A 24,987-nucleotide genomic window follows, 5' to 3' on the forward strand; every position below is an offset into this window, starting at 1 on the left:
GACTCCTGTAATTCCAGTTTTGTTTTGTGGAGAAAATATCAATACACAATGATGCCTTAAGAGATTTAGGCAGCTGTTTTTCAAATGGTCCCTCTTTTTTTTTTTTTTTTTTCTTTCATTTTGCATACAAGTTGAAATCTCCTAATATATTCTGTGTAGGGAAAAATAATTTGAAAATAAACCAGTGGGAGAGACTGGTGTGTGTTATACAACAGGGAATGTGTAAGATACAACATTATCAAATCAGAAAATAATTTTAATTAGTAGAATAGTCTTAGTAACATTAAGTGATTTGATATTGAAAGTGCATTAAAACTTATATTAATTATAGGAAATACGATTAAAATGCATTTACAAATCATTTTCTAACAATTAAATAACCGTTTGTTTCAATGTCTTAGAGGAACCCATGAGACCCTTTTTATGTAACATTTTCCATACCTGTCTTATCTTAAGTAAAAGCCTTAGAAAATAAAAGGAATGTTGTGATTACATACCTTATTTTGAAAAGCTTATGGCATAATAAGTTTTTGTAGTTTATCTTGAAAATCAGCTGTCAAGGATCTGTGCAGAGGAAAATCCCATTATTTGTGTCAATTTAATTTAATGCAAAAGCTGTTTTTATTCCAGAGCAAAAAAAAAAGACATCTAAAGTCCATATTTTTTCTACTACTATTTTTTTCTGATATTGAACAATATAGGAGCGTAAAATTACTATTGAAAGTGTTTTAAAATTCTCCAATTTTTCATTTGATAGATTCAGAATATTTGTGGAAGCCTTTTGCTTTCCTGGAGCACACCTTAGTTTAATTTTATAAGACTTTATTTTAATACTTCAGATCCAAAGATGTCTATAAACATCCTGCACAGACAGGCATATACACTCAGCTCTCCAGTCGTCAGCTCTTTAGCATAAATAATACTCATTAATACACATTTTCTTCCTCTAAGGGCAAGGAGAAATAGAAGAGCTGCATAGAGCTGCCTTGGAATTCTCTTTCAAACTTCTGATTATGTACCCTAACCACAAATTCATCTCATATGGCAAATGTCAGGCAAGACAGGATATTATTTTTGTGCAGCTTATTCTTTTAGGAAAAGAATTGTTATCCAAATGTTTGCAACTTTAAAAACTTCTGATGTTCCAGGTAGTTGTCAAAACATATTTAAAGCAATATACTAAAATACCTTCAGTAACTTTATCTGCTCACTGTTGCAGTCATCTTAGGAAATTACTATATCTCACTGTAAATTATGTGGAAATAATCCTCTCTCTGCTCTAATTTGATGTCTCTCTTCTCCTTTCAGGTGTACCCAGGACTGATGGTGACAGCAGGCCTTATACATTGGATTTTAAATATGCTTAACGTCACGGTCCATATAAGAGACGTATGTGTGTTCCTAGCACCAGTTTTTAGCGGCCTTACAGCTATTTCTACCTTCCTGCTCACCAGAGAACTGTGGAACCAGGGAGCAGGGCTTTTAGCTGCCTGTTTTATCGCCATAGTTCCAGGTTACATATCTCGATCGGTGGCAGGATCGTTTGACAATGAAGGCATAGCTATTTTTGCACTGCAGTTCACATACTATTTATGGGTAAGTATTTGCTAAATCCTCTGCTTTGAGGGGGGGGTTTGGTTCCTTTTCGAACCAAATGACTGATTTTTCTTAGGATCCAAATTGCATCCTTACATTTTCTTCATTTTCTTCCTCCCTCTCATCTCTCTTCCCCTTGGCTCGGGATCAGGCAAGTACTGAGAATTTAACATGATTCAAAGCACTTCATAATAATGCTCTTTAGTTTGTTATGTAAAACTATTATTCAGCTATGCGGTATCCTCTAATAATAAGGGATCTATAAATTTAGAACTCTAGTGGGCTGTTGTCTTTGTTTTCAAGTTTGGAGATATTCGTGTTATCCGAGTATCAAACTTTGCTGTTCCTTTTTAGCTGGCAGAAAGAACACGCTCTGAACATAAAGTGCCTTGAATTACCTACTGGGGGAGCTATTGAATATATGGAGGGTCTAAGCTTTGAAGCATCCAGACTAAATAACCAAAGCTGTCCACAGAGCAGGATATTCATACAGTTTGCATGCCTTAAGGAGGAAAAAAAAAAAAAAAGTCTAATGTATTTTAATTAGTCTGCTTGCTAGCTTCACTTGACTGTTATAAGGCAGTTCCATATCATAGAATCTTTATGGTTGAGAAGGAGCTTTGAGATCTGAAGAGATATAGATAAGGCAGATTTTTTTTCCTGTACTGTTACTTCTAATATGGAAATATCACAAGTAGCATAGGCAGATAGTTAATTCAGTACAGACACAGCATGATCTTGTCCCATGTGCATACACACACACTCATAAATATATACACGCACACATGGTCAATGCAGCTTTCCCCATGATTTTTTGAAGAGTGCAGTTTTTCATAAGCAGATGTATACTCTGAAGCTTTCCTGTTTGAGAATATTTCAAACTTGTGATATTACTGACAGGCTTAGAGGAGAAGGGAATTCAGGATTTTCATGTTTGAGTAGAATGTTACCAAAGTGCAGGCTTTGAAATAAAGTGCTCTTATTAGGATTTTTGAGTTTTGTTTATTTGTTTGATTCAGCCTTGACTTTAATCTTAACTGCACTTCCAGATTCTTGCCAGGTGTGATAACAATAATAGAGTCAAATGATGTTGTTATTTGATAGTACTTATCTATTCTTATGAAGTCAATTAACTAGACTGCATAGTACAATCATGTTTGCATAAAGTTTTGTGGAATTATGTGTGGATTGGATGTATTTCATAGGTAGCTTTACAGATTCATTTCGAGTCAGTTTCTCATTCCTGTTTTCCCACACAGTTGCCATTGTTAGTTTTGGGCAAAATTATTTTGGGCTCAGTTTATGGATCCCACCAAACCTTTAGTTATATATGGATGCTGTCATTAAGCTTAAGTGAATTTTTGTAATTATAGAGGAGCTCTTACCTCTATAATAGCAGAGTTGGAACTGATGCTAGTCCAAGGAAACCGTGTACAGTCCACACTGAAAATTATAATGTGATGTAGTACCTTGGACAAAATAGCACTGAGGTGTTGCAGCTGCTTTGCTGCCTCCCATGATGAAGCAGACAGTTACATTGCATCCTGCCTGCCCATTAACTAGAGATGAGGCTAAGCGACACGTCATATGTCAACTGAATTGCTCTTACCGTTTGGTTTTATGAACATCAGAAGCATACGAGTAGAATTTGATAAGTACTTAAGCAGTTCTTTTGACAGCTGTAAATATACTTTAATAGAATTTAGCTCTTCTGTCTTGGAGTGAAATAGTGCAGTGCTGCCCCATATTCGTTTGTCATTCATAAATACCTGATTCTTTTTAAAGGTCAAGTCGGTGAAAACTGGGTCAGTTTTCTGGACAATCTGCTGCTGTCTATCCTACTTTTACATGGTAAGCTTTATATATATATTTTTTTTTTAATATATTTTTATATATTAGAGCTAAGCTATATGAGCAAGACCAACCTAGTTCATACTTTGCTAAAGCACAGCAGAATGAGATATTAATCTTTCAAGGCAATAATGCAAATTTGTTCGTTTTATTATTAGTTACTTAAATATGAGTAAGAAAGTGTAAAGACTTCAAAATATAAAGTATTTAAATTCAAGTATACATAACAGCAACTGTTTAAAAACATCACTGTTTAAATATAATAACTATACTTGAAAATTTATCTTCCATTCTGAACAGAAAGTTATTAAATAGAATTTGTTTGGTCTGGGTAAATTTAGGTGGCATTTTGATTAATATTCTTGACTGTATATTATTACTAAAACAGGATAATAATATTTTTATATACACAGCTATATTTTTATAACTGAAAGCTACTACCTTGGGTATAGTTAAGCAACAGAATAAATCAGAACTACGTAATGAATTAATGACATACGCTGTGCAGGAAGTCATTAAGTTATCATAAAGACCCGTTTCCTTTTTTGATCTGTTAAAATGGAGGCTTTAGCAGAGAAAGCTAACGGATACAAAACCTAGTAACAAAACTGGGGAGATGCTGCAAGCAGTAGAAATGAGAAGACTGAGGTTATTTTGTTGTTGTTTTTTCACCTCCCCTATCTTCTGAAGCCTTAGACTTCAGATTGAAACAAAGACCTTTATTTCTCCTAATTCATGACCTTTTTTTTTGTGGAAAAATACAGTTTTTAGCCCCAACATGGCTAATGGAGCAAGAGTCAGGGTAATGTCTTGGTATTAAGATCAGGATATCAAATTTACCTTTACTACAGCTAGGAAAGTTGACCTGCAAGAAAAGAACTTAGGAGTCATTTTGAATGTGTTAATTTAAAATACAAGGCTAATTCAGAGATTGCCTGGATGCTGCCTAGATTATCTTTTATGTTCAATGTCTGGTTGTCTTTTTGTTTTTCTTCTAACAGCAAATATTAGCACTTTGTGCCAGTCACGGAAGATAGCAGCTATCTCCTATTAAGCCTACATTTAATTCCTTCATTCTCCTCCTTTCCGACTGCGAAGTTGTTAAATTAGCAGCCACTTCACCGTAGCATTGCTCTTCGTGCGGCACTGTACAGTGAAGAGCTCCTGTACATGCAATACACATTTCTGGGCAGTACAAAAATTAGACAAGGTTTTGAGCACATACATGCTTATATATATGCTATATATATGAGTTTGTATCTTATATGGTAGGCAGACTTGATAGCATCCTCTGAAAGGGGTGTCCATAAATACACAGATAGCAAATAAGATACTTGTAAAAATTTACTACTGAAAAGTCATTGGAGAGCAAATTCTCACGTTTTAGCCTGACTTAGTATCTAGGTCTGAGGAATTGTCTGGGAGGAAAGAGATGCCACCTGGAGTTTGCATGGTGGCAGAAGTGACAAAATCAGCAGCAGCATTAAGTTCTTGAATGCAATTTAGTATTGTTTATTTTCAGTTTATTTTCAACTAGTTAAACGTGAACATTTCTCCACAGCTTAGTGATTGGATAATAGAAGTTTATTCTTCAGCAAGTGTGTACCTACTTGTGACCTGGGTGGGGATTTGCTGGGTAATATACTTCCTTTTGTGGTAGATGTTAGTACATGGGAAGCTGTAGCACAGAACATAATTATACTCTCCATTATGTAGCACTCATTTGTTTTCCTCTGATGGAATCAATGCATCTTTGCATGACCAGTTGAGAATTAAATACCTCTCAGTTCTGGGGTGGTAAGAATCATTCCTCACTGTGAAAACTGGGCAAACAGCTCTTCGAAAGAGAAATGTGTATTGCATGGACTGACCAAAATCTTCGTTGATACCAAAACCTACCTCAAATATGATTGACTCACTGCTGCGGTTTTAATTTGACTCATAACATTGCATCCACAAGGAAAAGAGGTTGTTTTTTTTTTTTTTTTTTTTTTTTGTATTTTTAGCATTTATTTAATTTTGTCAATTCGGCTTGGGATAACTTTTTATGAGAACAGGTGAAAATAAACACAGAGCCTTTCACTGAGGCAGTCCTCATAGGAGTAGTAGCATGTTTCCACTGCTGTCTTCCCCATCTTTGAGGAAACCTCCACTGTGTTTGAAAGGTTTAGAAATGAATCCTCAATTCTGAGTGCGTAAATCTGGTTTAATCTTTGGGTAGCTAGAGAATAGTGGTTAATTAAAATGCAGGTCAGCTACCTGCATCATTCAAACTTCTCCTTAAATATGACGGTGTCCTAATTACACTTTGGTTCTCATTCTATTCAGTGTAATTTATCTTTATGCAGCATTTTGTGTTGATAAATAAAAATGCTTGTGTATACCATGCCACTTCATTCTAGTGATTTGGCATTAGAATCATGATAATCTAAAACGATTTTCTATAAAATATAGTAATAATCTTCTCTGCTTGTTCCATGTTGTTTCAGCTTGCTCTGGCTTTTTAAGCACTGGACTTTTCATAGTATTAGCACCAAAACCCAGTGCATTGCTTTGTCCTTATTTTTCAGACTTGTTTTAAAGAGCATGAAGTCATTTGGGCTTCATTTTGAATGCTAGGGGTTTTAAAAATATGTGCATGAATCTAAGCCTTAAGTATGATTAAAATAAACACGTTTGCTAGTGCATTCTAAAAATGCAGAAGCAGGGTAGGCATGGCACATATGGGAGAAGTCTAGACTTACATTTGACAAGTGAATATGTGTTAAAATATAGACCGCCTTGTCAACACTGGCCCTTCTAAATGCATCAGAAATTCGGATAATGTTATAATGGTAGCTCATTAATTCTTTGTCCGAGCTCACAATGAGCCATGCCTTGATAGCATTGTGGCATTTCCATGCCCAGCCCCTCGTGGCAGCACTTCAAGTGCTGCTAGAACTGCGGGTTCCCAATGTCCATGGCACAAGTGCAGCCCAAGCCACCCCCCTGCGTCCCTGTCCCCCCGCAGCTCCTTCCTCCTGTGCCCTGCAGCCTCACCTGGCTGCCCTGCTCCGGGAAGGATATCGGGCTCCATTTCTGTGCCTGGAGGTGCTGCTGCCTCTCCATGCCGGAGCGTAGTGCTAAACGTGTCCATGGTTGGAGCGGTTCGGATCACAGATGGGAGTCCAGCTGCTGCAGCCCCCGCCAGGGGAAAAGCCCTCGGCAACACGTTCTTGTGTGCCAGCGTGACCAGCTTAGCTTGGGAGGAAAGGAGGGTGTTAGAAATAGTCCTGGAAATCCACTGGCCTGATTCAAAGAATTCAGTGTTTTGACAACATCATATATATTAGGTTTTCTCTTTTCTTCCTTCCCCCCACCCCCTTTTTTTTTTTTTTTTTTTTTTTTGCTAATAAATGCTGAGAAAGATGATATTACTGGTGATATTACCAGAATTTCTCATTGCTTATCTAGATGGGGTTTATGTTTCCTTGTTAGACTATCACTATGTATAAATCTGTGCGTTCGCAGATATTTTTAGATCCCATGAAAATGCTCTGATATCCTGTTCCATTTCTCATAGGTGTCTGCATGGGGTGGTTATGTTTTCATCATCAACCTTATTCCGCTGCATGTGTTTGTTCTGTTGCTGATGCAGAGATACAGCAGGAGGGTGTACATTGGTAAGTGGAGCTCCTCGAAATGTGCTCTTCCCCGAGCAGCCCTTGTCAAATGCTAAATCGTGATGTATGAAACTAATTATACCTATGTCTTGCATTAGGTGAGAATGAAGTAATTCCGTGTCGGGTTGCATTTTTATTAGCCTGCCTGCAGATGGTAATTGATTATTGCCTGCAACGCGGGAATGGGGAGTTGTTCACATTTCTGAAACCTCAGGGGTATCGTTGCTAATTCATTTCCTCACCTTTCGAGTGCACTGGGGTAAAAAGGAAATAACTAGATGATTTGATATTTGTAGAAGCATTTTAGTATCTTTGTAGAATGATTATATAAAAATATTTCTTTTTCCTGCCTCTTCCTGGTATGTGAAATAACTGCTATTTTTAAAAAGATGTGCAGCAAAAATTACACAAGCTCTACAGCATATTGTGACATATGTGAGAAAGGCATAGGAAATTTTAAATGCTAGTATAATGTTTATATAAGCAGGACTAAAAGCAGCTTAAGAGTCTGTCCAATGCACATGAATCCTTAAGATTTTTGGGGATAGTGTATCAGTCTTCCAGTTACAGGCTTGTGTGAGCAGTGATCGTAGAAGAGTAGTTTTGATTTGCCTGACATTCAAATACGCTGTCAACAGTTTATGTAGATTTTACAAGTTAAAGCAGTTGGCTGTGAGGTGGGTGTATGAAATAACAAGAAATTTTAGCATTCAAATATTTATCAGTTGGTACATTTTTGACTATTTTACGATAGGTAGAAATAGTATCAGCTGAAGTGTAAAATTTCACAATATTTCATATTTGTAAATGTTTTGCCCTTTTAGTTTTTGTAAGCCTTTTTCCATTGCCAGCCATAGAAACTACTACTTTTATACATATATTAAGCAATTATATGCTGTGATGTTTGTTCAAGGTCATTATGAGAGTCTTTTGTTTTTATCTCCCTCTATTTTTTAATTTGGAGGGGGCTATACTTCAGAATGTGGAACACTTAAAAAAAAAAAAGAAAAAAGTGCTGACTGTCTGATTTTTAATTATTAAATTTGTTAGGTTCTTCATCACGAAAGGGGGGAGTAATTCATCTCGTTTTGCATTTCAAATTACGGTATTGAACATTTTCATTTTCCAATTTCTGTGAATGAAGCATGAGAAGCAAAAGAAACTGAAATCCATTACAAAATCCAAAAGGGACATGATAACTAGAAACAAAAAAGACTAAGTATTCTTGCTTTCCAGCTTTCAGCCTAATGAACTAGGCTTGGAACTTCTCTGGGGGAACATCATGCTGCAAGTTCAATAAAAGTAAAGGTTTTGAACATGCTTGTTTTGGGAACAGCCACAGTTTCTTGAGATGTCACCGTCCCTCATCTGCGAGGGAGCTGCAGTTTAAAGTTGTTAGAATGAAAATGTGTTTCATTGCGCTGCCGGCTTCATGTAAGCTGCTTTGGCCTTACACATCTTGCCTCAGTATGGGAAATGTTTGTTTAGCAGGATTGTAAAATAGGTAAGAAGGCTCCAGCATTTCTGGGAAGAAATGAAATTGTGCTTCCCGAGGCCGTTCGGATAAGGGAAAGAGTTTGCAAAAGGGAGAATAAAGATATTGCATTTGCTAAGTGAATGCAGAAGTTTCCACATTTTCTGAATGACCAATGTGTAATGAAAAGTGCTTGTAACCTATTAACAAGTGGCAGTAGCTAGTAAAAACAGCACCCATAGCAGGTTTCCTAAGTTGTTGGGGGGCTTTGTTTTAAAATTGAGGTGGGTGCCTTAATTTTATTGTAAAGTAGCATAATCTGTTCCTTTGGAATTGAAGAACAATTTATCTAATATAGCTATGTAGAAAAGAAGATATTTGGCAGCATGAAGATTTTCCAAATTCAGAGATGTTGTCTTGGGAAATATTTTTCATGCAGAGTCATGTACCAAAGAGAAGATATGGAGCACATAATCTAATGAGTAGTACAGTTTAGAATTATTTGATGGGTTAAATATTTGTCAGTTTTAAGGTATTTTGTGACTTTCAGGGAGATGAATATGTTAACCGGGTCATATCTGACCTGCTTGGTGCTGATGGTGACCATGCTAGTGCATTTGAATGCATGAAATAGTTTGTTTTGAGGTTTTGGTGGTGGTTTTATTGGTGTTTTTTCTACGTCTTGACAGTTAGATCAGCTAGCTTACAATTGTGCTGCATTAGGAGCATTTGCATAGGCAAAATAACCTGCATATTCAGATGCAGGAACTGATAATATTTTCTATTACCTCGAAGCAATTTTTCACCTCCATCAACTTGTAATTTTTTTTTTTCTGTGCAATATTTAAGTTCTTTGCCCTTTTCAAAGTATTCGCTAACAGAAGCACTTATGGATCTTCCAGAATTTAAAACTTCACTTCAGTAACGCGTTTCTTCCCCTCTGTGGTGGGTCTCATCATTTTAGTGTTGTGTTCTTCAGCTTCTGCCCCGTTGGAAAGCTTCAGATGATCAGTGCTCATTTCTGGTGGCCACAATACATCACTTGGCAGCGTGTGCTGGGGTATTTGCTGATGCACTTTAGATAAGCTGCCCAGTGAGTTGTTCTCATGGTTTTGCAGCAGCTGAAATTATCAACCACGCTTAGAATGACTTTACTCAGTAGGTCAGTTGTGCCTGACCTAATTAACGTTATCAGTGTGGACTGCAAGGAACATGAGGACGTTGGTGTTTCTGCAAAGACTGGGCAAGCAGTAGGAGGTGAAGGAACAGAGGAAGTTTGTGATGCTGCATCACCATGAGTCTTAAACTCGTGGGAAAATTGGCAGGTTTTTTCAATCCTAGGCAGGTGTGTGTGGTGGCCATTTGAAAGAGATGGAAAATAAGGGATACATAAAAAAGCAGGGGAGATAAGTAATTATCGAATAGAAAATAGCAGTTTTAGGACGAGCCTTACAGCAGTGCTTTACAGTGATCTGTGTTTCACAAATGTGAAGGGGAGCAATTAATGCCAGTCATTGGAGTGCCACAGGATGGCAGTGTTGGAACACCATCACGGTACAGTGAGTGATTTATGCTGCAGTGAATTCCTCGAAAATGGAATTCAACATAACAAAAACATATTCCAGCGACATCAGAGGGAATAGATCTCCAGGGAGGCCAATTTCTGAAATCCCAAGGCTGAAAAGGCTGCGCCAGCCAAGGGGGCAAGTGGCAAGTGAAAAGGCTGTGCCAGCCAAGGTGGCAGCCACCATCGGTCATTTTCAGTGGCGTGTGGCCAAGCATGAAGCACCCCACCAGCGTAATCCCCAAGGGACACCAGGCAGCTCCTGTGAGAGCAGGGCTGCTGGCAGCCAGCGCCAGCCCCGCATCTCTGCACAGGGAGCCTAGCTGGGAACTAGGAATCCACTCGTTAAGCTGAGCTCTGACATTTATAGGAGCCTAAAAAATGCGGGAAGCAGATTTCCCAAGTAGGTAATGGATGCCCTTACGTGTCTTGCTTCCCTGAGGCTATAGCAGATGTCTAGAGCAGGGTCTGAGACTGCTGCTCTCCTTCTCCCTGCCTCACACCTAAGCAAGAAAGCAGAAGAGCAAAAGGAAATGATTTCCAAGCTAGAGTGTCCTGGGAAGGTGATTTAAATCCTTCAGCAGAGCAGAAAAAAAACAGTGTAGATAGGAACAGTGAAAACTTACTCCTTTCTCTGAAATTGGGTGCAATATTGTTGCACTAGTCTAAGATAAAGAAAAGTAATCAGCACACCGAAAATATTTAAAATTATACGGTTCTGTATGTGCCGCTGCAGTTTGGGGAAGGATGATAGACTCTAATACAAAGTCAAGGCTTTTTGAAATTTGCAATCTCATTTTCTCCCCACTTTTTTCTTTCTCCTACCCCTTTTTTATAGCATATAGCACTTTCTACATTGTGGGTCTGATATTGTCAATGCAGATACCTTTTGTGGGATTTCAGCCCATTAGAACAAGTGAACACATGGCAGCTGCAGGTAAGAAATCCAAATATCTATGTTTCCAAACAATCTCTTTAGCACAAGAAAACCCCAAGCTCAGTTTCCTTTGATACCAAATAAAATGTTGAAGTGGAGGAAAAAGACAAGTGCTGTTTGGTATCGGTGGGGAAATTTTCTTCCCAATTGACATGTTATCCTGTGTGTGATCTAATGGAGATAAATACTTCTCTGGCACTGGAGCCGTTTGTCAATCTGACAAGCACTTATTTTACAAGTTCATCATCTCTACTGTTTTGCAATATAATGATGCCTTCAAGCATTGCACAAGTGAAACATTTGTTATTGATAAACAGTTTTTACTGAGCCATTTGTTTTGGAGTTGGTCTTCAAAGATAATTAGATACAAATGACTTAAATTGCTATTCCACAAAGACTTTTAAATTACTGATTTTAATCTTGTTCGATTTTTCTTTTGTTTTAAAGAAGATTAAGTTCCAGTAGTTGTTAAACATTCAGCAATCTTGGTCTCCTGTCAGTGGTGACCTTCATCCTAAATCTGATTTAACTAAGCCCGTATACTGTTTGTGCTTATAGCTCAGTTTGTTAGACTCCTCACTCTTATGAAAAGTCATCTATCAAGGTGAATTCAGGGCACTAATTGGCATATCATTAAAATGAACCAGAACAATCTTTAAAAATTATTAGTTGAACAATGATCCTTTTCATTTTCTGAATGAATGTTTTTTCTTGCTCCTTTTTGGACACAAGCATACGTATTTGTTTTCTCTAATTCAAATACAGCTAAATATGTCACTTGCTACAAAAAACAGTGATTTTTTTTTTTTTTTTAGCACGTGAACAGTAACTTCCCTCTTTCTTTAGGTGTTTTTGCACTGTTGCAGGCGTATGCCTTTCTGCAGTACCTGAGAGACAGATTAACCAAGCAAGAGTTTCAGACCCTCTTCTTCTTGGGCGTCTCGCTGGCTGCTGGGATTGTCTTCCTGAGTGTCATCTATTTGACATACACAGGTAAATAACCTCCCCTGGGAAACTAATTTTTCCACAAAGCAGCTAACCCAGGGGATCAGCGTTTTGCCTGGGCTCAACTAGGTGTTAGCAACCCCACAGCAAAGCTCTGCCGTTGTTTATTCTTTCTGTGTGTCTGAACTCGTGGCGCTTCCTGTTGGTGCAGCGCAGGATTCTTTCCTAGGAAAATCTGTCATTTCCTGTCAAGGGAATGTTAACAGTGTTCCCATAATTTCTCTGATGAAACAGAAGGACAATGAATGCTCAGACTGGTTCCCCAAAAGGAATGGGCTTCAGCATGACTGAAAGCAATACTGGCCTCCCATTTTTATGCAAACTTAAGCTAGCTGAATGCAAGACACTTCAAAACTCGGCTGAAGTTTTATGCATGCTAGAGGAATTAAGGCTTTTAAATTGTCTGAAGAGCACCAATTAATTTTGTGTTAAGATAGAATACATCTAGAATTAAAGAATGAGAGGTAATGAATGTTTTTAAGTGTGTGTGTACGTGGGAATAATTCTGTCATTACTGACAATAAATGGGGGTGCATGCAAATATATTTTGCATAGATGGCTCTATAGCATCATTGCAGTATTTCATGCTTGTCCATGACCCACATTATGATCATTAGACTGCAATGAAGAGCATAACTATAGTCAGTCTATTATGAAGATAAGCATTATGAAGCTAAGTGTGGATAATGCTATGGATAGCATTGATACACAGGGATCAGTTTTGCTTTACAGCCTGCAGTCTTTGAGGCTCAGCTTACAAAAATAAGGTCGTCCTTGCTCAGTTGCAGTGCCCAGATGCCCCGGTGCTGCCTTTTGGCTCTATGGCATATTTTCTTGGTGATCTAATACCATACTTCCTTCCCCCATCAAGAAAAAGCCATCTTATTTTTTCTAATTAAATATGCTGCCGACTATCCCCAATTCTCTTCTCATTCTTGATGTGCTCAGAAATCGATTTGAGGAGGTTGTGCTCCCAGGGCCCCAAGCTACTGGCCTGTAGCCCCAGGGATATTCTCTTGCCCTTCATAAAGGTGCAGCATGAGCCACCTTCTAGGCACCAGGGCCTTCCCAGTTCAAGAGGAGAATGTGGAGAGCTGTCACATCAGCCACCTCTGTCAGCATCCACCAATTAACCCTGTCTGGTCTCATGTTTTGGATTCCTCCAGCTTCTTCTCTAAGAAGCCGATAACTTGCTGCTCCCCATCTGTTGGCAGCTCCTTCTTGGGCAAGCAGCAGTTTGGGAGCAAAGTTTGCACCTAAGGACTGAAGGGAGAAAACGGTGTCTCATCATAAAACACGAACCCAGAATAATGAAAGAATGAAATTTAAAGAATAAAACCCAGAATCAAAGAATAATGCATTTAAATGCCCAAGCAGGAAAAAAAAAAGGTTTTTCTTTTTGTCCGTTTCAGGTTATATTGCTCCTTGGAGTGGCAGATTTTATTCCTTGTGGGACACTGGGTAAGTAGGGATAAAGGATGATATAAGCATTAACTATCTAGAGTGTTCTACTGAAAACTGATAATTTGTTCCTTTGCTTTCCTCATTCTCAAGTACTTTTGTGTTTCCAGCAGGGAGAATGTAGAGGGGTTCAACTGGTTATCTGAAAAGAGCATTGGTAGCAAGAGTTTCAGCATTTTTGCAGCCATTTTACCTTTGTCAGTGTCTTTTAAATGTCTTCCTTGGAAGTCTTGAGGTGTGATGGTATATTCTTCTGTGTGAAACAGTAATGCTTCTTAGCATAAAATAATCACAAGTTGCATCAATACTTTACAGCCTTAAAACTGACTTGGAGCCTTCAGTTCAGTTGTTTCCATTGTGCAACATCTTACAAAAGCACTAAGATGCTGCACATATGTTCTTGTGTGTTGCCTGTTTATTATGTTTCTGCATCTGTTTGTGAATACAGATGTCTGCTCTGAACAGCTCTGGGTCATTCGTGTGTGTGGCTGTGGGTGGGTTTTTGTTGCGTTTGTGTGTGTGTTTTTTTAAGTTAACCTTTAAAAATCCAGTGTTTGGTTCTTTAACCACATAAGTAATGGAAAAACTGAATAAAAATAGTTTTTCAGGTGAATTCAGTTAATGGTTTTTAGGTTTAAAACAAAGGATAAGGAGAACTTTCACATTCCAGTATATCTTTCTCATACTCAGAAGTCCCGCTTGGTGATTAAATGTGGCAGAATAGATGTCAGCAACAGAAACCTCACATTTATTAGAAGAACATACACATGTTCTTCGTTGCCTAGAATTCAAGCGGTGTCTCTATATGTGCGGAGCATGAAACTTTTGAGGGCTTGTCTACATTAGAAAATCATATTGCCATAAAACCTATGAAGGCAGTTTGCAACAAGACGTAGATCTCAGTGGAGAAAAGGACAGATGTTCAATACATTCAATATATGTGTTCAATACCTCACCCTTTGGCCTGGTGTCGCCCCGATGAGCTCTCTGTGTGTAGCTGCTTTTAATGGAGCACATGTTGTTGTCCTTGTCCGCACTGAGTGTTCGACGTGGCGTTCAGCTCACGTGTATTTCCAAGTGTAGACAAGGCCTGCTTTTATTTTCAGTATCGGAAAGAAATTGGGTGCAACAGCAACTGGCCTGGGAGTTTGTGCCTTAACTTTTATGTACGAAGAAAATGAAAATCTCCTTGTGTAAAGGAGAGCTTTTCAGATGGAGTGTTGAAAGCTCAAGGAGACTTACTCTCATGATTGCTGGGACTCCAAAATGTAGTCATAGCTTCCACAGTTGCTTATTTTCATGTGGGTAGAATTGGCTTGGTTGTTAGCCATTATAGAACAAAAAATCGGTAACTTTTATTCTTTTAGCTAGGATGAAAATAAGTCTTTATATTGATGTTTTTAAAATAACTTTATACACACAGTACTTTCTAAATACAATAGCATGTGGGACATTTTTGGTATAAATGTTTCATTTCAAATGCTGAATAAAGCATTAACACTTTAAACTGCTTCCTTTTAAATGCATTTCAGAATTCCTAATGTTTGCAGGTTTTAATAATTTCATCTTTTCAAAATAATTTGAACTGAATTTTTTTTAAAAAAGGTATGCGAAAATTCACATCCCGATCATTGCCTCTGTGTCTGAGCATCAGCCTACAACATGGGTTTCCTTCTTTTTTGATCTGCATATTCTCGTGTGTACTTTCCCAGCAGGGCTGTGGTTCTGTATCAAAAACATCAATGATGAAAGAGTCTTTGGTAAGAGAAAATATTTTTAATTGTTTTGCAAAATCTTGTCTTCAGCTCGGTTTTATTTTGTTGTCGTTGCTCAAAGCTAGGATATGGTTTGTGTTAAAACAAAAATTAAGGTTTAAAAGTGATGTATAAGGACCTTTTTTGAGCTGCCTGCACCAAGCAGTGATTTCAGCTAGCTTATACTTGTCCAGGTCGCAGAGATTGCTGGAATGATGGCCATGTCTTTCTGGGGAATGGGATCCATGAGCATGGGGGGGGATAGCCCCATAGGATTACCCAGTGGCTGCTCTATAGGATAACTCCATGGGCTGTGAAAACATTTACTGTGTTAAATCCTCTGACCTTGGGGTATATTTTTCTCTGTGACTTGCAAAGACCAGGGCCAGTAAACTCTCCAGCTTGAGTTAGGGATCTTATGGCCTCCTGTTGCTGCATTATCCATTAAAGTCAGCAGAGAGAGACCCATGAGTGAGAAGGGAGAGCCATTCCTTTTGGTCCAGGAAAACTTACTCCAGGTTGGGGCTAGCAAAAATTGCATTATTTTTCTGTGTGGAATTATAATGTAGACAAGCCCCCAATTTGTCACAGGTATCACTGACTGAAATTTTTCTTGGGTATTTATATGAAATTCTAACTCTTTTTGCTTTTTTCAGTTTCAGTAACTTGTTTGGACTAGGGCTTTTAGTCATTTTAATCAGAAGAAACTACATATTATTATTAGTGTGTGGCATTAAATTTTACTAATGTCTTTTCTGACAGATTATTGATGAATATCAAAACGGAGGTGTAGCAGTCGCTGAGAGGGACCTGATCAGGGTGTTCAAACACCTCAAGGGAGGCAGTGAGGAGGATGGGGCAGCCTCTTGTCAGTGGTGGCCGCTGACAGAACTAGAGGAAATGGCCACAAGCTGAAGCACCAAAAGTTCCAAAGGAACTGAAGGAAAAATTTCTTCACAGTGAGAGTGACAGCCCTGGAACAGGCTGCCCGGAGAGACTGTGGAGTCTCCTTCCCTGGAGATCTTCACAATCCCCTCGGATGCAGCCTGTGCCACGTGCTCTGGGTGACCCTGCGTGTCCAGGGGGATTGGACTAGATAATCTCTAGAGGTCTCTTCCAATCTTAGGGATTCAGTGATTCTACAGTTTTATGATTCTATGAACAAGATGGGTTTCAGGAGAGCTCTGATGCTTACAAGGGATACACATTAATGCAGAGTATCTCTGTAAATTAAAAAACAACAATATGAAAAAAAAGACATTAATGAAATCTTTGTTTAAAGACATGCTCAACTCGCTTCCAAAATGAGCTTTATGGTGAGCATGCAAATATGCCTCTGGAATATTGTTTTCTGCATGTCACCAGCAGGTTTGTTTCTCTGCAGTGGCTCTGTATGCGATCAGCGCTGTTTACTTTGCCGGCGTGATGGTTCGCCTGATGCTCACGCTGACTCCCGTGGTCTGTATGCTCTCTGCAATTGCTTTCTCCAATGTCTTTGAGCACTATCTGGGTGACGATATGAAGAGGGAAAACCCGCCAGTAGAAGACAGCAGTGATGAAGATGACAAAAGAAATCCAGGAAACCTCTATGATAAGGTGAGGGGAAAGAGCAAAAGTTGGCTTCTGCCTCCACTGGTTTGACAGGTGTTTAAAAAACAAAATTATGCACATACATTCATACTACACACACACTAACACTGATGTGTATGTGTTTATATATAAGTATCAGTGTCAGTATGGAAAGGGTTCCTTCTTGCTGCGTAGTGCTAGGCCTTTAACCTGCAAGTCCACGGTGCTGACCAAGGTTTCCAGAGATGGCATTCAGGTGCTTGCCCTTCTTAACCAGTTACAGCAGTTCTGTGTCACTGAATGATGTTCCTTTTTTGGTCTATGATGTTTCTTCTGAGACAGAGTGAAATTAAAAGATTGTATATCTTACGGAAAGATTGTCTGTACATAAACTTAAATACTCTCTTTCCTGAAGCTGAATTAGAGCTGGGTAATACATTAGACTCAGACTTGCCCCTTTTCCTGACAGTAGCTCTCTGTATCTCTTCTCTTCCACAATATGTTTTAAGAGGATCTCCTCACACTGAGTCGGTGTCGTGCCTCAGCCCTCGTATAACTGCCGTCACCGTCTTCTGAAGGAGGCTTTCTGTGGAGAAGCCATCTTCACAAGTTGCTGGATTGCCACAGTGCTCTTATGCACAACTAGTTTATGCTACACCTTGGTCTAACTTTTTTTCCTATCCCGTAGCATTTATGGGATGTGTGTGGTGAAGAAAAAGACAATTCCATTGTCAAGGATTGAGAATTATTCAGATAAAGGTTGCCCTAACAGATATGTTTGTGTTTGTTTAGGCAGGCAAAGTGAGAAAACATGTATCTGAACAGGAGAAAACAGAAGAGGGACTAGGTCCCAATATCAAGAGCATTGTTACGATGCTGATGCTGATGCTGCTCATGATGTTTGCTGTCCACTGTACCTGGGTGACTAGCAATGCCTACTCCAGCCCCAGTGTTGTCCTTGCTTCTTACAACCACGATGGGTAAGTAAGGTCTGCAGGCTTGAAAACAATTCCTTAAAGGTATCGGTGAGTTTTTGCTTGGCCTTCTTTTAATTAATTTTAGCTATATTCAGGCATGATTGTCACTTGAATGAAAAACTTCTAGCGCTCTACTCTTAGAAAAAAACAGGCAAACAACAAAAGCTCTAAAAAAATTATTTTATATAAATACATAAAATTAATGCTATGCAAAGTAGGTAAAGATGATAATGTATTTTGTAAATATGTAAGAGTCAATTGGGAAAACTTGTTTATGAATATTTATTCAGCTAGGAGTGAATTTAGTTGTATCTTCAAAAGTCATTTGTCTTCTGGGCTCAAACCCTTAAGTGCAGATTGGGGACTTCATTTCTGTAAAGGAGCTCAATGTCCTGGAAGGTCTTGCTGGAGAACCCAGGTTTAGCGTGGTGCAGCTAACTTTTGGCCAATATTAGTGTTAATAAGAATAAAATAACCTCTGTTTTTCAGTACCCGGAATATTCTAGATGACTTCAGAGAAGCCTATTACTGGCTGAGACAAAACACAGATGAACATGCCAGGGTCATGTCCTGGTGGGACTATGGCTACCAGATAGCGGGGATGGCAAACCGGACAACCTTGGTTGATAACAACACTTGGAACAACAGCCACATAGCACTGGTAAGGGTGATCATTTCCCATGAAACGGACACACCAAAATGTTTGCCTGTTCAAAATCAACCAGTTATTGGAGCCAATCTTTGAGCACAGAGTCCTGTGAAAACCTGTGTTCTAGGGGAAAACTGTCATATGTACATGATTAATATATGTTAAGGGTTTAATTAAGTGGATTAATAAATGGTAAGGGTAGGAAGGAAGCACCAGTCACAAAGAAGGGTTGGGAAATGGCCCCCTGGTGCTAGCATGAGCCTGAGTCGAAGGCGACGTTCTGCTGTTGTGGTTCTTGCCCTGTGAGTGTTGGGAGGTTGTAGAGATCTGCCAGGTCTGAGTCTCCCTCTGTGTGCTCCCCTTTACCTTACTGTGATGCGAACCAGCAGGTCTCTGCAGGAGAGGAACGTGGGCTTAACCAAGAGGATGGGGAGCAGGCAGCTGCAGCTCGTGAGCACAGCAGCCTCCTGCTTTGCAGCGGTCACCAGCAATGGTGCCTTAATAAGGAAAGTCTCCAGCACCGCTGCTGGCCCAACTGGTTTCCATTTCTAAACAAATATCCCGTAAAGAAGAGGCCTAGGCAATAGATGTATTTTAGAGAAAGTGCTTGAACAGGAGGCACACTCCTGAGATGCTTGCCAGGTGACTTCCTTCTGCAACGAAATGGAAATCCAGTGAGTAGCTTCCCATTAAGGACCTTCCCATTTTTTTTGTGGATAATGGCCAAGAAATTGAAGTCTTTTTCTGACAGACTGCAATTTAGGTCTAGCATTTCCTAATTAAGTTCCTGACTTAACAGAACTAGTATGAATGTAACTGCACCCTTTTGCTACAGAGATATGTTGTTGTTATTTAAGTGCAGGAGCCTCAACAGGAAACAAAATTACTGAGCTGATGCCAGAATTCCTCCTCCTGTTCAGGAAAATAGGCAGGATGAAAGAGGTTTTGGATACAAGGTAGTTTTGGGTACAAGGATGCAACAAAACCACAAGAAGGTTGTTTGGGGGGATGTGTGTGAGACCATTTTTAATTAAATGATGCAGTTCTGGCATTTTCTCTGCATGAACTTGCCCCGAATTCAACACTGAGGATGCCTGCATGCTACTGAGAAATGCACATGGCCGCTTCCTTAGTGAAGGACCGAGCTCAGGGGAGGAAAAAAATCAATGACTAACATTTCAGATAGTTCCTTAACATTAGCCTGGGTCTGAACCCTCGATTAGGTACTTCATGTGGCACACTGAAGACCTTGGGTGCCACAAAAAGCTGAGCATAAGGCTACGTGTTACACTCCAAACCTCACTTCAGCAAATATTGCCTGTCTTAAAAAGGAGAAAATATTTCTGCTTAGGTTGGGGTTTTGCCTTTCTAAATAGCTACCGTGGGCTTTCCTTATCCGGAATTCAAGTATGGGCTTTGCTTGCTCAAGGGTGTGCTTTTGGACTTGAGCCCTGCAGGCTGCCGATGCGAGACAGTGTTCTTGCTCCGAAACAGGTGGGAAAGGCCATGTCCTCGAACGAGTCGGCGGCGTACGAGATCATGAGGAGCCTGGACGTGGACTACGTGCTCATCATCTTTGGCGGGGTCATTGGCTACTCCGGCGACGACATCAACAAGTTCCTGTGGATGGTGAGAATAGCAGAGGGGGAGCATCCCAAAGACATTCGGGTGAGTGGGCACCGGCACTGGAGTGGCTCTGGCTGACTGCATTTCTTCTTGTGTTTGCCTCCGTATTTTATCTTATTTTATTTTAACTTTTGCTTACGTGGTTGCGTTTTTGGTGGTACTCATCACAGTGGAGGGAAATGTGTACTACCTACTGCAGTTTTATTTGAAAAACGTGTTATGGGTTGTTTTCCTAGAACAGTAGGAGTGCAGAGACCTGTAGCCCAGTTTCTTTCAATATTTATGGTTTTGAAAGGTCAGTAACCGCCAAAACTTTTCACTTTTTTGCATGATACTAAAAGTACAGAAGATACCCTTATCTTCCGCAATGCTCGTGTGTCTCACCCTGCACCCTCCTCCTTTTTTTAAATAAAAATAAGCATGTTCAGAATGCTTAAATCGCTGCATTTTGGAGCTCTTCAGGCCCTGCAATAAGTAGGAGGCAAGCTGAAGTGTGAATATTGAGTTAAGTAGCATTTAAGCTATTCAAATATTTCAGAGATTGCAGAAATCTGTAGTAATATTTGCTCGAGGCTTCCCAAAACTTCTAGATACTGAGCACAGGCTTAAGGGAGTAGCCCCTGTGAGTGATTTTGTTTCACCTTGTGCCAGAAGATGAAGGAGGAAATTTTTCATTAGACACTGTGCACTCTTGAATTTTATAGAAACATTATAACCCTGGTATATTCACCACACAGTGCTTCTCACCTTTTTAAAGAATAACTGTGGTAGATGCCAAGCTAACGTTTTTTATGCCTATTTAGATTAGTTTTGCAGTAACTGTTTACCAAAAAAAAAAAAAAAAAGGCAAAACTTACACCAGGAAAATAAAATGATTTAGGAAGATTGTTCCAGTGGGTTCGGGTTATGAGCACGTGGTTTTGCTTTGCCTTTAATGAGACAGCTTGGTTTTTTATTTTATTATCCCCAGGCTAGGTTGAATCTACTTTTAGATTATAGAAGTCAGTTTAGATGCTTTATAAAGGGTGGAGGGTTTTGTGGAGGAAGGAATGGGAAATGGCTTTCCATTGACATTTTGCTTCCTTTGCTTTTCCAAAGGAAAGTGACTACTTCACCCCGCAGGGAGAGTTCCGGGTAGACAAGGCAGGTTCCCCAACTCTCCTCAACTGCCTCATGTACAAAATGTCCTATTACCGCTTTGGAGAGATGCAGGTTAGTGCTAAAAACTCTACTGAATCTTGGCTGAAATATCAGAAAACAAGTGCTATTTTGATGCGTTTTCCATCTCCTAATTATTGAGTGCTTATATTAACAGAATGAGAGGTAAGAGACAAGCGTGGTCTCCTGATCTCCTGCAGATAAAAGCCCTGGTGCTGCCAGCCCAGACTTGCTCTTGGCTTTTCATGCCCTTCACGTGGCCTCAGGCAAGCCCCACAGTTTCACTGCGTGGTGCCACTTGCTCACGTGTTACAAACACCTAAGCTGTGTGGGAGCTTGTGCTTGTTTTCTGTAGTATCAGCACGCAAATGGAAACGCTCTGGGTGTCCCTGCTGGAGCAGGCGGGTTGGACTAGATGGTCCCTGGAGGTCCCTCCAACCTTAGGGATGCAGTGGAAGTGCGGCGTGCTTCAGCGCAAGCCCTCGTGGAGGGCACGAGGGCAGCTGCTCTGCCCCACACTGCCACCGGGCCAGCCCCACTGGTGAGCAGGCAGGTTCAGGCCGCCGTGGGGCTGCTGGCTGGGCCCCCTGGAGAGCCCCGGCGCCCGCTGCCTCTTCTCTAGCACCAAACAGGGGCCGTGGCCTCGGCAGCAGCCTCTGCAGCCCTTGCTGTGGTCCGCGTGCCGCTCTGCTCCCAGGCTGACCCTTTGCCACCTTCCTTTCCCAGCTGGATTTTCGGACACCCCCAGGATTCGACCGCACGCGCAATGCTGAGATCGGCAACAAGGACATTAAATTTAAACATTTGGAGGAAGCTTTTACCTCAGAGCACTGGCTCGTTAGAATATACAAGGTGAAGCAACTAGACAACAGAGAGACACTGGATCACAAACCCAGAGTAACCAACATTGTACCGAAACAGAAGTATTTGTCAAAGAAGGTGGGTTCCCAATGAAGTAACTGCACGGGGTCTAGAGGTGGCGGTTGATTTTTAATAGTGATTCACATAGCTGGTGAACTATGTATTTCCAATAGCCAGAGTGTTACGGATACTGTCCATGTTAGTGTCCAATATCAGACCTGCCTGCTGGTAATAATCGTTAATTTACTGTCTGCTTAACTTAACAAGCATGTGAAGACAAAAGGCTAGATTTTTTTATTATGATTATCATTATTACTAGGGAGAATGCTAGCTGGAACTAAGAGTGTGTCACTGGCTGTTCCAATTCTTGAGTCTTCATGTACCTGGAAGTATAATCTCTGAAGCCCATCACTTCATGTTTCAGTAACTATGGCTCACGAGTAAAATCATGTGGAAGTTGCTTTCTGACTGTCTGAAAGTAGTGATGCCTAGAAGTTTAATAATGGCAATTTTGTATGAAATAAATTAAATATGAACCTTTTGTTGACGGAACCGGGTGTCTGGCTGCTTACTGTCTGAAGTCACCGTCACACCTTGGACATGTAGCTGGGGGTGCTGCTTGTGCCCCCTAAGGCAGAGGGGCAGCAGCGTAGCAGCCCTGTCTTCTGTAACATGTACATACAAATATACAGTACAAAATAATAGGGAACAGTGTCAGCAGTAAATGCTTAATAAACTGAGCTGGTATTAAATCGTATTTAATTTATATTGCTCCATAGAAGTAAGAGAAAGGAATGTTAGCGGGGACTGCTCAGGGTAAAGACGCAGGTTTATGTGACTTGATCAGGTTCATGGTGTAAAGGATTTGGGAGTTGCCAGTGGAACTAGGCTTAATTTTTTTAAAAATTGTAAACGTGACTGTGGCCAACATACCTACAATCAGTAGTGTAACAAGCAAGGTTTATCTTTATTAATGATAATGGATAATGGTAATGCAGTGGCTGCACTTGGTGCCTGTGTCGAGCTCCCTGCCCGAAGACAGGGTAGGAGTTAATGCCCGTTTGGGTCCGTCACCCCTCTCCCTATGTACAAGCCCTGCTTGCCCTTCAGAGAGCAGCTAAGTGTGGGTCCCGTGTCGAAGCTGGGGCCTCTGCAGTGCACAGGCTCTGCAGGAGCTGCACGCCGTCGCCCGGCCCGGCCGCTGCCACCCTTCCCTTTCCAGGGTGAGCCTGCCAAGCCGCAGAGGTGTGGAATACCCCCGCGCCCGTCTCCGCCTGTATAAAACGTTGGTTATTTGGCAGCGGCGCGGGGCCCCGTGTCTGTCCAACCGCAGCGGGAGCCGCTGGGGAGCGGCGCCCTCGCTCCCGCCGGAAGGGCCGGGCCGGAGAGAAGGCACCGGGAAAACGGGACCGACCCTCCGCAGGGCCCGGGCGGAGGGAACAGCCGGGGCTGCTGCCCTCGCGGCAGGGCACGGAAGGCTGAGCTGGGATCCGCTCCCCTTCCTTGCTTGAGGAATGGCAAAGCGGTCTGGGCAGATACCCCGGCCCTGCTCAGCAGCAGGGGGGTAAAAGCGCGGGAAGCCTCTCCTCCCGGCACAGCTGTGCCCGGGCTGGGCTCGGCGCACGCTGCGGTTCCTGGGGGCGGGCTGGGAACGCGGCCCCAGCACGGGCTCCCGAAACGGGCTGCGTGGGGCTGCTCCAAGAGCCAAGGGTGGGTTTCAACCCACAGCCCCCAAACTAAACCTGTTCATTAAAGAGAGAGGCCCTAGGTGAGGACTCCCCCTCTAGGCTCCTTAAATCCAGCTAAAGCTCAGACTTTGAAATGCACGTTATTAAAACGGGGTCAAGGCTAAATCGCTAACTAATACATTGTATTCTGTTTTTCTTTTTAGACCTCCAAAAGGAAGCGTGGCTACATTAAGAATAAACTAATTTTAAAGAAAGGCAAGAGACCGAACAGGAAGACAGTTTAATTACACTGTTCTGATTGCTAATACGAAGCAGTTGTCCTTGAGATAACCAGTCTTTGCCTTTAGCTCAAGTCATGTTTCACAGCAACATGAGGGTACAGAACCATCATTGGTCCAGATTATTGTACAAAACTTTCAGGCAATGTCTGATTAAAAATATTGGCTTATTGAGAACAGCTGTTTTAGATTTGTAATGTGAAGCAAGACAGAGCTGCTGTCCAAATCTAGCAGCAGTTTGGTTTTTGTTTTTTATTTTTATTGGTACATATTATCCTTCAGATCGGTTGAGAATTTGGACTGACTGCACCAAAGAACCCTGTAATTTGGTCCTTGGCACATGCATACTTGTCAATCTTTGCTGGAAGATACTGTTTAGCTGAATAGCAATATGTAAACTGGAATGGTGACATTTAAAATGACTTGTTTTCAACAATTAAGAGGAACTAGAGATCTCTCAAATTAAACTTTTAAAATAAGTACTTTGCTCCCATGACTGTTTTTAATGGTTTCTTCACGCAAGGGTTTTGCTGCAGGCTGGTGTTGATTCGGCGTGCAAAGGCGCAGAGCTGCAGCTCTCGGGAGAGCTGGACCTGCTGCGGCCGCGGCGGCTCCTGCGGGATGGCAGCAGCGGATGGATGGATGCCAGGGCGGAACCGGGCACGGCTGCTGCATCCCGGGGGAGCGGCAGCGCCCAGCTGCACCCCCGCGCTGCCGAAACAGCCACCAGAGCCGCGTTTAAAGACAGCAAAGCCCCTTCTGGGGCTGTCAGAGGCGGAGGGTTTGCAGGAGGACCTCCTCGCCCCTTCCCTCTCCTCTGAGCAGAAACACTTTCCTGAAAATCTGCTTCTCTACCTTTTTTCTTTAAGAATGCTTA

The 24,987-nt window shown here is 41.0% G+C and overlaps 1 protein-coding gene across 1 annotated transcript in view; it reads left to right on the forward strand.

The window, feature by feature from the left end:
* The window catches only part of STT3B (STT3B, catalytic subunit of the oligosaccharyltransferase complex), a 43,936-nt gene extending 19,347 nt beyond the window's left edge, over positions 1-24,589 (forward strand). The window contains exons 3-16 of the mRNA XM_026045487.1: positions 1,309-1,596; positions 3,382-3,447; positions 7,010-7,109; positions 10,986-11,084; positions 11,931-12,077; positions 13,502-13,550; positions 15,156-15,310; positions 16,689-16,900; positions 17,666-17,853; positions 18,340-18,511; positions 19,994-20,167; positions 21,224-21,337; positions 22,010-22,222; positions 24,036-24,589. Of these exons, the coding sequence (XP_025901272.1) occupies positions 1,309-1,596; positions 3,382-3,447; positions 7,010-7,109; positions 10,986-11,084; positions 11,931-12,077; positions 13,502-13,550; positions 15,156-15,310; positions 16,689-16,900; positions 17,666-17,853; positions 18,340-18,511; positions 19,994-20,167; positions 21,224-21,337; positions 22,010-22,222; positions 24,036-24,116 (2,058 nt within the window). The 3' untranslated portion in view covers positions 24,117-24,589. The remainder of the gene's footprint in view (positions 1-1,308; positions 1,597-3,381; positions 3,448-7,009; positions 7,110-10,985; positions 11,085-11,930; positions 12,078-13,501; positions 13,551-15,155; positions 15,311-16,688; positions 16,901-17,665; positions 17,854-18,339; positions 18,512-19,993; positions 20,168-21,223; positions 21,338-22,009; positions 22,223-24,035) is intronic.
* Positions 24,590-24,987: the final 398 nt, after the last annotated feature.

The sequence above is a fragment of the Nothoprocta perdicaria genome, unplaced genomic scaffold (genome assembly GCF_003342845.1).
Source record: "Nothoprocta perdicaria isolate Ctin4 unplaced genomic scaffold, notPer1 scaffold_40, whole genome shotgun sequence".
NCBI lineage: Eukaryota > Metazoa > Chordata > Aves > Tinamiformes > Tinamidae > Nothoprocta > Nothoprocta perdicaria.